General features: G+C 41.2%; 1 protein-coding gene and 1 long non-coding RNA gene across 2 annotated transcripts in view; one reads left to right on the top strand and one right to left on the bottom strand.

Annotated features, from left to right (window-relative positions):
* Positions 1 to 13,571, top strand: part of ANKFN1 (ankyrin repeat and fibronectin type III domain containing 1) — a 322,582-nt gene that overhangs the window by 266,180 nt on the left and 42,831 nt on the right. The window contains exons 12-14 of the mRNA XM_025851318.2: positions 276 to 408; positions 885 to 1,001; positions 7,444 to 7,659. Coding sequence (XP_025707103.2) covers positions 276 to 408; positions 885 to 1,001; positions 7,444 to 7,659 — 466 coding nt within the window. The remainder of the gene's footprint in view (positions 1 to 275; positions 409 to 884; positions 1,002 to 7,443; positions 7,660 to 13,571) is intronic.
* LOC141370424 (uncharacterized) overlaps positions 1 to 13,571 on the bottom strand; it is a 109,423-nt gene that overhangs the window by 55,573 nt on the left and 40,279 nt on the right. The window lies entirely within an intron of this gene.

Below are 13,571 nucleotides of genomic sequence, written 5' to 3'. Positions count from 1 at the left end.
CTCAGGAATCAGCTGGTTTGGATTCTTAGTAGCAACATGACAGAAATTTCCTTTTTGTTATTAAAAGAGCATGAAATTCACTTTTCTCCTGAGAATTAGGGCAAGATAATAATTTCGCTGAGTTCTAGCCTGTGAACGTGTGATACTTAGCAGCACTATGATCATAGGTATATTTTAAATAATCTTTTATCATGACCAAAAATATGTTTTTCCATGATTCAAGCTTGTAGAAGAGACACTTGAAGACAATTCTTTATTTTGCTTTTTCTTTTTAGGGGACTCTACTTAGCCGTTATATTTTATTACAAAGACAATATGTTAGTCACCAATGAAGATCAAATACCGATTGTTGAAATTGATGACTCTCACACCAGTTCCATTACACAAGATTTTCTGTGGTTCACAAAGGTATACTGAGTTCTGATTTCATTTTTCCCCAGTTCGCACCAATGCTTCTATACATAAATCTCTGAAACCTTTGTTGAGGAGTCTCCAATGATCAAAGTATTGGGGTGGGAGTAAATTATCTCAAAGGTCTTCTTTCAGCCCTGCTATGCCCTGTGCCATAAAAAAAAAAGTGAAAGTAGCATCTACGCTACATTTTCAAAGCAAAGAAGCTCGCATTCTGTCAGACTGTGTCTCCACTATTCTGAGTTATGGGATCATTTGGCAAAGACTAAAATGTGGATCTGACTATTTCATTAACATTCAGATCTTTTTCCAATTGGACAGAGATCAAAAAGTTGTTTTGCATGTATCTGAAAATGGACTGGAGAACAAACATCAGGGGTCAGGTTTCCTCTCCCCTGCTTTTTGCTTTGATGCCACAACCTAAATCATGTACTGGCTTGGATGATGATATGACCTCGTGACTTCTTTTGCAGCTGTCTTGTATGTGGGAAGATATAAGGTGGTTGAGACAAAGCGTACCTATCTCCATGTCCTCATCCACAGTGCTGCAAACTCGGCAGAAGATGCTTGCAGCCACGGCCCAGCTACAGGTGAGGGGCCAGGTTTCAACCCAGATTCCCAAGGAAAGCTTAGAAAAGCTTGGTCAGTTCAGTTACCAAGCCCACCTGGAAAGGGAAAGGACAGGCTCCTCTCTCTTCTAGATCCTGGAGCATATAAAGGCTTCTTACGCAGTCTGAGCTGCACATCTGTTCATGTAGGGAAACTGTGCCTTTGGCAATTTCCTGGACAAGGAACAAGGGTCTCTCTTCAAGAGTCTAGGAGTGACCCCCTAAACAAGAGGTGAGACTTGAGTTCTGGATTTGATATTAATCAGTCAACTCATTTCTCCTTTCTGGGCCTCAGTTTTATCACTTGCAAAATAAGAGGAATTTGACTCAATCACAGGACAAACCCTTGCTGCTCTGGCATCCTGTGCATCTAACTACTGTATAGAGATGGAAAAAGAGACCAGCAGGTATTTTGAAGAGTTTCTTGGCTTGATCTTTTGTTAAAGCACAGGAATTTGCATACATTTTTGCTTACTTGAAAGAGAAAGAAAGAAAGAAAAAAGAAAGAAAGAAAGAAAGAAAGAAAGAAAGAAAGAAAGAGAAAAAGAAAGAAAGAAAGAAAGAAAGAAAGAAAGAAAGAAAGAAAGAAAGAAAGAGAAAGAGAGAGAAATAAAAGAAAGAAAGAAAATTCTTAGAAGCTAAAGAATCCTGAATTTATTCATCCTTCCATATTATTAACCTAATCAGATCAGGTCCCCTGATCTAAATACAAGAATATTTATAGGTTACAAAGCCCCTCCTAGAAATGACACGGAATTTTAACCAAGTTCTTCTGGGTTTCCTTTCATTGTTTTCTGGTATTACCTGAATTTGTGGAGTCTGTAAGAGAGCACTGAGCCTTTATCAGCAATGGGTATTTACCTACAAAGCTGTCAGTTACACAAACCCCAGAAATACACATAACAGGAATCTATGTAGCTGTGTTTGGCCAGGCCATACCAGCCGAGGCATAAAAATAGGATCATAACAACAAAAAAATATTTCTGTGGCTCCACCCCCACCGGCAATTATAGGAACTTCATTTCTTGACCCACACAATAACAGTTCAGCCACCTGAAATAGTAACAATTATTATGTTGCTATTCTAATTCTGAAAGGCGACTCTTGCTCCTCCTGTGCTATACTCCATTGCATGACCAGCTTACTGCCTGTGTGCTCAGTGGCCTCAGAGATTTTAGCAAACAATGCTCTCTATTTCAACTCACTCTTGACTACAAAATCTTCTTCAACTCAAGGAAAAGTTCTTGGAGCTAGGCCATGATGACTGTACTGAATTCAAAGTGCCCCTTCCTTTCATCACTGATCAGCTTGAGTTGGAACGAGCCACGGTACCGCAAATTGCTCTTTCCTTAGGATAATGTGCATTCCCAGGAGGCTCCTTGGTACCTTACTTCTTTCTCAGGAGATTCAGACACCTCAGTGGACTCTTCGTTAACCCATCATACAGCCTAGACATGCTTGGATCACAGACTGAACTAGCTTAGACTTTCAAATGGTGCTCTTTATCCCTCGAGCACATTTATCTCGTCTCAGTAACGTGAGAAGAGTCTGGCTATCACAGCCCGCGCAGCTAGGCACTGAGGAGCTCGAGAGAAGCCGTGACAGTCAGTGTGCCCCTGCTCACCTACCCCCTGGCCCCCCAATATATCGACCCCACGACCTTTCATCATTTATCAACCCTCTTCTGATGCCATTTCCTTCTTTTGCCCAGCTTAGATTCCTTGGCCCACCCTAATCACTCCCCTGAAAATATTCTAAATTTCTGGCCACTGTCTCCCCACCATATTTACTTGGAAAAAATCCAGGCCTGAATGAATCCAACATGTCTACACTGGAGAACTTGCAGACTGCTGCACAGAAGTCACCAAAAAGGGGGCTGACTGTTTCTTTGTTAAATTCATGGCTACAATTCTCACATATAAGTTACCTAGTGATCACATGCCATTTCTCTACTAATTTTACTTTCCCAAACTATAAGGCAACTATTTAAAACCTTCTCCATTCTCTTGCACCCCTACCCCTTCCCCACACTCTACAACCCCATATCAGGTGATGATTTCACTGTATAATTCATTAAAAAAATAAATGGGAATTCTTTTCCCACCACCAAGTTGCAAAGCCTCCTGGCATTGACCCCACTTTCTCTTTCATCACTCCTATTACAATAGTATTGGTTGAATAAATAAATGTATTTGTCTGTCCAACCACTGTACCCCAAAGATCACACCTGGGAGTACTCTATCTTATTAAAAAAAAAAAAGGATCACAGTAATACTATACCTCATGCCATAGTCACCACCTGGATAGTTCACCAGCCCTGCATGGTGACCAGCGCCTCACAGTACTCAGTAAATAGTTACCCTTTACAGTGCCCAAAAGGCCAGAGCACTGCTATACATTACCTCTCTACTTCACATTTCTGTTTGCCTGCTTAAATAACAGGAGTCTTTGTCATTTTGTTTTGTTTTGTTTTGTTTTGTAGGACCTATTGCCCAAACCATTTGCTGATCTCTAGGATGAAAATGTCTAAAAATAGTGATGCCACCTTTGATTTTTAAGCAGTGGGAAGGGAGTGTGACAGGCACACAAAACATATTTCACAGGAGGAAGAAAACTGAATTTGGGGAAATTGCTACCTAATATTTTAGGTCTTTTTGCTAATCTAACATTTTTTATGATGTTAAGAGGAAAGTAAAAAATGCATTCTTAAATAGCTTGATTGGCATCAGCCATACATAAATCCTGTGGACCTACCTTGGTATATTTTACTGTGCTGTCCTCCCCTTTCCAGCATCACTACCACTGCCTGATTACTCCAGTTACATCAAAAGCCTCCAAAGTCATGCTCTTGCTTCCAGTATCATATATACTAGCATATGTATATTCCAATATACTCTCCAATCCTTTCTCCACACTTCTGCCAGAGTAGCCAATAAAAGATTCTGACCATGTCATGCCCCTGGCTTGTGCTCTTTCAAGAGTGGCTCAGACATTTTATCCCCACCGTCGCCATCTCTCTCCTCCTATTTCCATCGCACATTGACTTACCTTCACACAGTGCGTATCAGTCACTGTGCACCAGGTGCCTTATATCCCAATTTCTGCTCTATAGTGAGGTCCTTTAATACATAATAATAAATAATAATTACAAAACAACAACTTTCACTCATTTCACAGAATACATGCCAGACACTGTGATAAGTGCTTTACAAACTATATCTCACTTAACCTCCACCACACCCTAATGAGAAAGTAGTATTATTGATATTCATTTAACAGATGATAGAATTGAGGCCTAGAAAAGGTTATATAACTTGCCCAAAGTCGCACTAATAGGAAGTAGCAGAGTCTGGATACAAATCCAGATCTATATGACTCTAAAAGTCTACATTTTTTCCAATGCTTCATCATCTTATGCATTCATTTACAAAAAGCAGACAAAAATTTTAAATAGGAGAAATTACCCACATTATAGCTTAAAAAGTAAAAGTAGTCTATTCCGCATCATTGGGAGCTGATTTAGGAGAAGTGGTCTTAGATTTTATTTGAAAGAAGGTAAAGTATGAATTAATTAATTAATATGACCTAAGCAGGAGGAAAGACAATTATCTGCCAGCATTTGGAGTAAAAAAGAATAGTAAGATGAGAAAACCCGTAAGTGGCCAAGACCCCACACTGTTTTTCCCACCTTTAGGAAAATGAGAGTCCCCAAGTGTACACCGCTCTTATATTGAGGGGTATCCGAAATACCCTCAAAATACAGTAATCATCCGACACTGTAGATTGGGTTAAACTTTCCTCTTCCGTTACTTTTAGAAATCAGTGCTAGTGAGTAAAAGCCAGCTAACACATGAGTCCCATGTCTTTTTCATTTTTCAAGAGGGGGGATAAAGGTTTCCCCATAATTTTACTCTCCTTTTCCAGGCCTTCATATCTTTACTCTGGATTTCCTTCAACTTTTCATGTCACCCCAAGCTGAATAAAGGTGTCTAAGTAGTGTGCTTATCTGTCGAAGGCTTACTGATAGTCCTGTGATTTGTTCTGATTATAACCTAGATGCATTCCTGTGAGCCATCAGGTGGCTCTTACTCCTTTTTAACTTGTAGGATCCTCAGGGTTCCCAGATCTCCCATAGCATGAAAGGTATTAAGGTGGTTTGGTTTTCCTTTAGGTCCTAAAGAATCCCAAATGTGCCCTCTTGCAACATGGATGCAGTTTATTTTCACAAGGACATTCTGCTTTGAAATTGGGCTCTCCCCAGAGCTAGTTCTCCAACCCAATTTGATGTCAATAAAGAATTTCAGGAAGACTTTTCGTGCTTTCTGATTCATATTGGTCAGTATATCCAATGATGATGGTGAACCACTGATGATGACTCTGCTTAAATGCAGTGACCACCACATTCAATGTCTCCCCACCAGTTTTGGTCCAAAATAAATCATATTTTCCAGTGTCCTAATGATAAAATGTTAATTCAGTCAACAAAGACTTACTGGGCTATTAATATGTGTCAGGCACTGTGCAAGTAACCCAGAGACACAGAAATGAAACATGAGCTCATGACATGTACATCAATCTGCAGGAAAGCCAGAGTCACACTAAAATACAAGTTTGTACAGGAAACGATAGGGGACAAAAGAAGGGATGGTCACTTCTGAGACAGTTGAGAAAGTCCTCCCAGAAAGGATGAAACCTAGGCAGAGTCCTCAAAAAGAGAAAGTGTAAGCCAGGGTGGGACTCCAGTTAGAACATAAAGCCCATAGCCTACTTGTACGAAGCTTGAGAATTTACAAAATACTTTCTCAGGCATTGTTTCATTTAATCCCCCAAACACTGTGAAGGTAAGGATTAGCATAAGGGCTGACCCTTAATTTTAGATGATGAAACTCGGGGCCAGAGAGGGTAAAAACTTCTTCAGAAGTCTAAGAGTGAATGAACAGCAGCCGCCGCCCTGGAACTCAGCGCCAGTGTAACTAAAGGCTTAGCAGCGGCGGCATGCTGGAACCAACTTACACTGGCTCAGGAGAGCCAACTGTTAAATATTCAGGAATTCTGTAAGCCTGCTGTCAAACTCTTGGTAGCTTGGTAGCTTGTCAAACTCTTGGCCAGCATTAGTGGGAGCATTTACACCACAGAAATTGGCCTATGTTATAAATCAGGCCCTCTTTTTTTTTTTTTTTTGATAGCCAGTTTACCAGTTTATTTACCAGTATTACTTGGCAGCAAACTGCCTTTCTATAAAACTCTATTACCACAGAGGGCTGGATGAAAAGCCTTACCCAATTAACATCTCTAGATTTAGAAGTCAGTTACTGAAAAGGAATAATCTGACTGAATGATTAGGTTATTTTAAAAAAAATAATGATCCCACCAAATGTTTATATGTCAGTAATTATTTATGAAATTTCTTACTTATGTGTCCAGTTCTAATGAGGAAAAATAAAAGATACAAGACACAGGCTCTACCTGGAAGGAACATTCCCGTGTTTTCATAGCTGTAGATACGGACCAGCTGGCTCATTCATTTTTAGGTCATCCGTGTCACTTTTCCAAGTTCCGGTTCTACTTTCCGCTCTCCTGCTAACAGGTCATCAACATTTATCTGAGCTCACCAATGGCAGCTGGGAGCTCTGAGATGATTTATTTATATTTTTGAAAAATCACAGATATTCAAAGTAAAAGGGTGTTTTATCCTATTCATCCAGTGTTCTAGGTTAAAAATCTTCAAACCCTGCATATTTTTAAAACTCTGTTTATTTTAGTAACATCTGCCTGGACCCCTCCACATTTGATGTGGCATCTTTCTCTTCCTACCTTACTACAAGTATTGTCTGCCTCAGTTGACCTAGCTCACAAACAATTTTAACATAATTTTAAATAAACAGAAACCCCTGAAATTCAGATAAGTCAAACCAGGCCAATCTCCCAATTGAAGTATCTTGAAAGGAATGTGCAGTCATTTGGGGACCTGTACAATGTGCTACATTGTCAATTCACTTCTTCATTTTAAACAACCCCACTTCATACCAGCTTACTGTAGATCTCTTGAAAACTCCACAAGTGGCATACTTGAAATATCAGGCATTTTTCTTTAAAACATCTGGGATTCTCTTCAAGTGCTGGTAACTGAGGTCTATGTGCTGGTGTGTCTATGTGGGTAAGAGATATTTACAGATATTGAATTTGCTTAAAAAAACATAATTTTTGTGCCTCTTGCTATAATCTTTGCAGGCTTATGGTGAAGAGATTTTCTTTGAGCTTCTGTTAAGTACATTTCTGTAGTGCCACGTATTCTAGGTTTAAGTTTGCTTTAAAAAAAAAACTTTTCAGAAATATCAGTTAATTATGCAGTGTCTTTTGTTGCAATTATGTTGCTTTGTTTGCACAATATCATCCCGGCTACCAGAAATCTATTTGTTTCTAGAATTTACTTGGAACACACAACTTGGGAAGAGTTTACTATGAGCCCATTAAAGACCGGCATGGAAACACCCTCATAGTCACCATCAGAGAAGTGGAGATGCTCTATTCATTTTTTAATGGCAAATGGATGCAGATCTCAAAGCTGCAAAGCCAGAGGAAGTCTTTGTCAACACCCGAGGAGCCAACAGCTTTAGACATTTTACTGATCACCATCCAGGTATGTGGTCTTTTCAATTTTCTAATACTGTATATTTAAAGTTCCAAACACACTTATTGAGATTCTAATGAAATATACCAAGAGCCATCTACAAATGCAGTGATGGAGTGGAGAGGGCCCAGAGTCATTGCTTGTATTCCACACATAGGAAAGATTCAGGGAAGCTTATTTTTTACTTATCACTCTCCAGATCTGGAATTCATCAAGCAATACAAGTGGCAAGCACTCTGAAAATACCCCTGACCAGTGAACCAATGAGAAACTTTTAGACAAATATTTGAGTAGGGGTCTATACGTAGTATAATCAAAACATTAAACCAATACCTGAAGAGACTATAATAATGATACATTTCTGGACTGTGTGTGTGTGTGTGTGTGTGTGCGTGCCTGTGTGTGTGTGTGTAAAACACTGAACAAAAACACTCTTTAACACCTATTTACTCATTTGTTCCTTCTAATGCTCTCCTGGGTCAGACAGGCATGATTAAGTCCATTTTAGGAATGAAATGACTGAGGCTCAAAGAAATTATATGGCATATGGCCACACAGAGAGGCAGAGTTAGTGAAGCTAACGAAGCTCCAGCACATTCAGCTCTTCACCTGTACAAGCCACTTCCAGTGCCCTGGCAGGGATCCTAAGAATTTTGCATTCTTCACCTTAAAGAAGGCACCAAAAATTGTATTCACTTCAGTCCCCACAAAACTGGAATTTGCCTCTGGGCACACAGCTAGAAAATGGCAGGGCTGAAACCTAAACTCAGATCTTCTGACTGGACTCAGGCGTCTTTCTGCCATGTCACATCACACTCCCGGGCAGGAGTTAGGATTGCAGTCATGAGGGACTGCAGATAAAGGATGAGAGACTCGCCTGGGAACGGAATAGCCACCAAAATTCAAAATTTGGGCAGCTTAGATCAAGACTCAGGCTGGCTGGCAAAATCAGGATACAAAGCACATCTTCTGCTGGAATCCAGGGCTCTCTCCACACCACCACACCCCTCACATGTTCTTATGTGAACACAGGTGTCACACTGTTTCTTTTCTTTTTTCTTGCTTTCTTGCCTGCTTTCTTGCTTGCTTGCTTGCTTGCTTGCTTTCTTCCTCGCTTGCTTGCTTTCTTTCTTGCTTTTTCTTTTTCTTTTTTTTAAACCCAGTCATGGGGATGAGTTCTATAGTACTCTCCAGTTAGGTGGTAAAGCTGGCAGAAACACCTACCTTGATTGAGCCCTGGGCAACCAATGACATATATGTGCAAGACGGCCAGCCCAGAATAATGGGAAAGGGCTCTGTCCCACATAAACAAGCCAAACCCCAGCCTTGGTGCCTATAGCCCTTCATGATCACCCTAAAAAGCTAAGCCACCAGCCCACCAGCCCACTATCTTATTTTCATTTCCTCCACCGAGGAGTGATTGATACAATAATCTCACCTTTCCATTCCTTGCACTAGCCCAAACCAGAATGGAGTCCACTGTAGCAAAGGTAAGCTAATTGGTCAAAGCCAATACCTCTGGCTTTGATTTTATGGAATTTGGGCTCCTATGATATGGATAGAGGGCTAATGTGTGTGTGTGTGTGTGTGTGTGTGTGTGTGTGTGTGTGTGTGTGTGTGTAGGAGATGAAGGCAGGGAACACAGACACATTTGTGGCTCCCCTCTTCACCCTTTATAAGCAAGTGCTAAAAGAAACATTTAAAAAATCATAATAAATTGAGCTTTTACAGGGTGACTAATACGCTAATCCCCTATAGGGATAAACTGGGGTCTGGGCTACCTTTGCTCCTAGAAACACAGCACAGGCCCCAGCATGATATAATACCTGGTTTCTCCTAGACTTATTACATTAAAAATGTGTTACAGGTGCAGAAAAATTCCAATCTGGCGAAAGGCTGTTAGAGAAGGAGACCAAAAATAGAGGCAAGATCAGGTTTCCACCCAGATTCAAGTGGAAAATTTACCCCCTCTGACTGGCACATTTCTGCTTGATGTCACTCCCACCCACCCCCACTCTCCTTCTCCTCCTCCTTCTTCTCTCTCCCCTCCTTCCATACAGGTCTTAAACTGGAGAGGAAATGGGGAATAAAACGACTGGGGCTGGTATCCAATCACGCCTGGACTTTAATTATGTCAGGAGTTGGCCCCACCAACTCAACATGGAAGTAGTCACAAGTTTTGGTGTTTGCCCAAAGCAGGCTGGGTAACTTCCCACAATTCTGGGCTACGAACCACTCTCTTCTCTTGTGGTCAGTAGAGTGATGACCACCAGGCCTTCAGATGGGAAGCTTAGGCTTCTTCCTGTCATGTCACAACACAGACTGAGGCACCACTTCGGAATCTGGCTGACTGGTATGATTCCTGACTCCAGCTGTCTAGTTATATGACTAGGGCAACTTAATTTCTGATCTCTCATATTTCCTCCTCTGCAAGAAACTCTACTTCATAGGGTTCTAATGAAGATTGAATGAGTGACTACGTAAAGCATTACAAGAGTAGCACCAAGTGAGCACTCAATAAATGTTAGTGATTGTTATTATTTCTCCACTCAGAAAAATCCAAACAATGCTTGGCCCTCCTCAGAGCATACCTAGGCCATTTCCTCCCCTTCCGACCCTCCCACAGACCCTAGAACTGGCTCAGTCATCCCTTGGGGCATTGCACCACTCCCTCTATCTTTCCGTAAGAACTAAGGAAAAGTTGGGGCACCTGGGTGGCTCAGTTGGTTAAACCGCTGCCTTCAGCTCAGGCCATGATCCCAGGGTCCTGGGATCGAGCCCCACATCAGGCTCCCTACTCATGCAGGAAGCCTGCTTCTCCCTCTGCCTGCCGCTCCCCCTGCTTGCGCTCTCTCCCTCTCTCTCTCTCTCTCTCTCGCTCTCGCTCTCTCTCTCGCTCTCTGTGTGTCAAATAAATAAATAAAATCTTTAAAAAAAAAAGAACTAAGGAAAAGTTGTATAAAAATTGTACAATCTGCAATGGGGTTTTCAAAACAGGTAAGGGCTCTAACAAAATCTGGATCCATAACTAATCTAATCTACTAATCTCTAGGGCCCCAAGGAAGCTCCAGAGTCTAACCCTCTCAAATTCCTGATCCTCTCAAGTCCCAGACCTTCATTACCAGCCTTTCTCATATCTAGAAGAAAGAAATCCTTTAAAGAAAAAAAAAAAGAAAAGAAAGAAAGAAAGAAATCCTTCCCACACTTGTCTGGGAAGGAGAAGAGAGTTATTATGAACAAATTAGAGTCCCTCTGAGCAAACTAATTGGCAATGAGAGTATTTCCAATAGGGAGGCCCCTCTCAGGTGCTGAGTTACTCAGACATTGAGACATTGATCTCCAGCCAGGGTCACCTTAATAACTGGAAACTTCACAGGTGAACTCTTCTTTGAAGATTAATCTTTCACATTCGTACTATAGTTTCAAGTTTATAACACTTTGTCACATCTATACTATCATTTGATCTTTGTGAAAACCCAGCGAGATTGAGTGGGCAGTTTTACTGTGTCCCATTCACAGATGAAGCTACGGATTTCAGGGAAATAACTCGTCAAGGTTATATAAGCCAAAAAGCAAAAGAGGAGAAACTAGGACCCAAATCTTCTGACTCCTAGCCAGGTCCCCTTCCCATTCTGCCAAGCTGCTTTACACGCCCTCTCCCTCCTTTTCTCTGAATCCTTGAAAAAAAAGTAACATCTTAGAGAAGCCCGTGAAGCCTGCCTTCTGTCCCCTCTGAGCCCTTTTCTCCTTCTCCTCCTCCTTAGGCGTTCCTTGTCACGCTGTATCTACTTATCCCTGCTATACCCAGGACCTACTATCTCTTCGGCCCTTTTCTGTTGTTTCTTTTTTCCAGCACATTCCTGCTCTTTCTACCTCCAAGCAGCCCCTAACATGGGAATCAAAAACCATAGGAATCAGGAAGAGGAATGAAAATGAGCCAGTCGAGCTGGACATGAGGAACAACTGGGTTCACACAAAAACCTGTTTAGCAATGTTCATAGCAGAATTATTCAAGCAGCCAAAGAGTGGTGGAAGAACCAAATGTCCAACAATCAATGAATGGATGAACAAAAGTGGTATATCCATAAATGGAATATTATTCAGCCACAAAAATGAGTGAAGTACTAATTCATGCTGCAAAGTGGATGAATGTTAACGTTGAGAACATTATGATAAGTGAAAGAAGCCAAGCACAAAATGCCACATATTGTACAATTCCATTTATATGAAATATCCAGAATATGCAAATCCACAGAGACAGAAAGCAGATGACGGAGGAGGGACTAGAGCATGACAGCTAATGAATGCAAGGCTTCTTTGTGGAGTGATGAAAATGATCTGGAATTAGGTAGTGCTGATAGTCACACAAGCTTATGAACATAAGAAAAAAAACACAGAATCTCACACTTTAAAAGGGTGAATGTTATAGTATGTGAATTATATTTCAATTTAAAAAAAAAGAAAGAAAGAAACAAGCAGAAGCAACAGAGACTACAGTAATCCAGAGGGCCCTTGTCCCATCTAAAGAATAGCCCATTCAGCCTCAGCTAACTGCAGTGGAAGAAAGTGGTCCCAATGTTGAAATGTTTTCTAGTTTTTAAAGAGAAGTTGGAAAATCTAGAGTTTTGAATTAAATCTCTTTATTTTTAAGGGTTAGAAAAAAAAATTTAGAAAATTTAAATTTTGGGGGTACCTACATGACTCAGTCGGTTAAGTGTCTGCCTTCGACTCAGGTCATGATTCCAGATCCTGGGATCAAGCCGCATCAGGCTCCCTGCTCAGCAGGCAGTCTGCTTCTCCCTCTCCTTCCTCCCCTCCCCCCACTCATGCTCTCTCTCTCTCGCTCACTTTTTCTCTCTCAAATAAATAAATAAAATCTTTTTTAAAAAACTGTAATTTTTTGCAGTCCGTATAATCTTAGGCCCTCAAAGACCCGGGCCACCATTTTATGACCTTTGCTATCCCTGGACAATTCAGTTTCCATCCCTTCTGCAATAAAACGAAAGCCCTGTAGTTACTAGAAAAGCATCTATCATTCCTCTAACAAGCTGTTAGGATACCTGATCAATGAAGAGTGGTTGGATATACCCTTCCTGGTCCCTGCACCAGCATAGCATATTCTCTCCCAGAGGCCCAGCCCCAGACTCCCCTACCTTTGGGCCTCTCACTTCATATTTAATAAACATTTTTTCAGCACCAACTAGGTGCCAGGAACTCTTCTAGGTGCTATAGGAAAAACAAATGAATAAGTCAAGGTCCCTGCTCTCAAGGAGTTCAGTCAAGGGAGGGAGACAGACTTGTAAACAAATCAAGGTAATACAAGGCAGAATTAAACCAGAGCCTGATAGCAGTACAAACAGTGTACTATGGGAGCACAGACAAAGCAGCTATTAATTCTCCCTGGAAATATCAGGGAAGGCGTTGTAGAAGAGGTGACATTTGGCTGAGCCATGAAGGGTAAATTAAGTTCACCAGGTGGAGAAAAAAAGAAGAGAAAGAGAAAGAGAGAGAGAGGGTAGGGAGAAAGGAGGAGAGAGGGAGGGAGAAGAAAAGGAGGGAGGGAGGAAGGGAGAAAGGAAGTGAAGGAGGAGGGAGGAAGGAAGAAATTAAAGAGCGAGAATTAAATTAAATAGAGGGCATGGTAGAGAAATGAGGCATTAAGGTGGAAAAGTCGATCTAACCCTCCCTTGGGTCCACAATGGACCTTACACAACCCTTATCACACTGAGTTAGAAAAACTTGGCTACAGGTCTCTCTCACACACCGAAACTTGAGTTCCATGAAGGGGAGGATCACGTCTCCTCGATGCCATTAATACTCTAGCACAACACCTGATTCATAGTAGGTGCCCCATAAAAGTTGTAGAGTGAATGAATTCATGAACTAACAAAGAACCGAAGAACAGAGATTAGGACACGTCT

The sequence above is a fragment of the Callorhinus ursinus genome, unplaced genomic scaffold (assembly GCF_003265705.2).
Source record: "Callorhinus ursinus isolate GAN/ISIS: 27379988/994484 unplaced genomic scaffold, GSC_fseal_2.0 scaffold34, whole genome shotgun sequence".
Taxonomy (NCBI): domain Eukaryota; kingdom Metazoa; phylum Chordata; class Mammalia; order Carnivora; family Otariidae; genus Callorhinus; species Callorhinus ursinus.
Note: the sequence above shows the minus strand (reverse complement) of the source record. Positions and strands in the feature narration are given on the sequence as shown.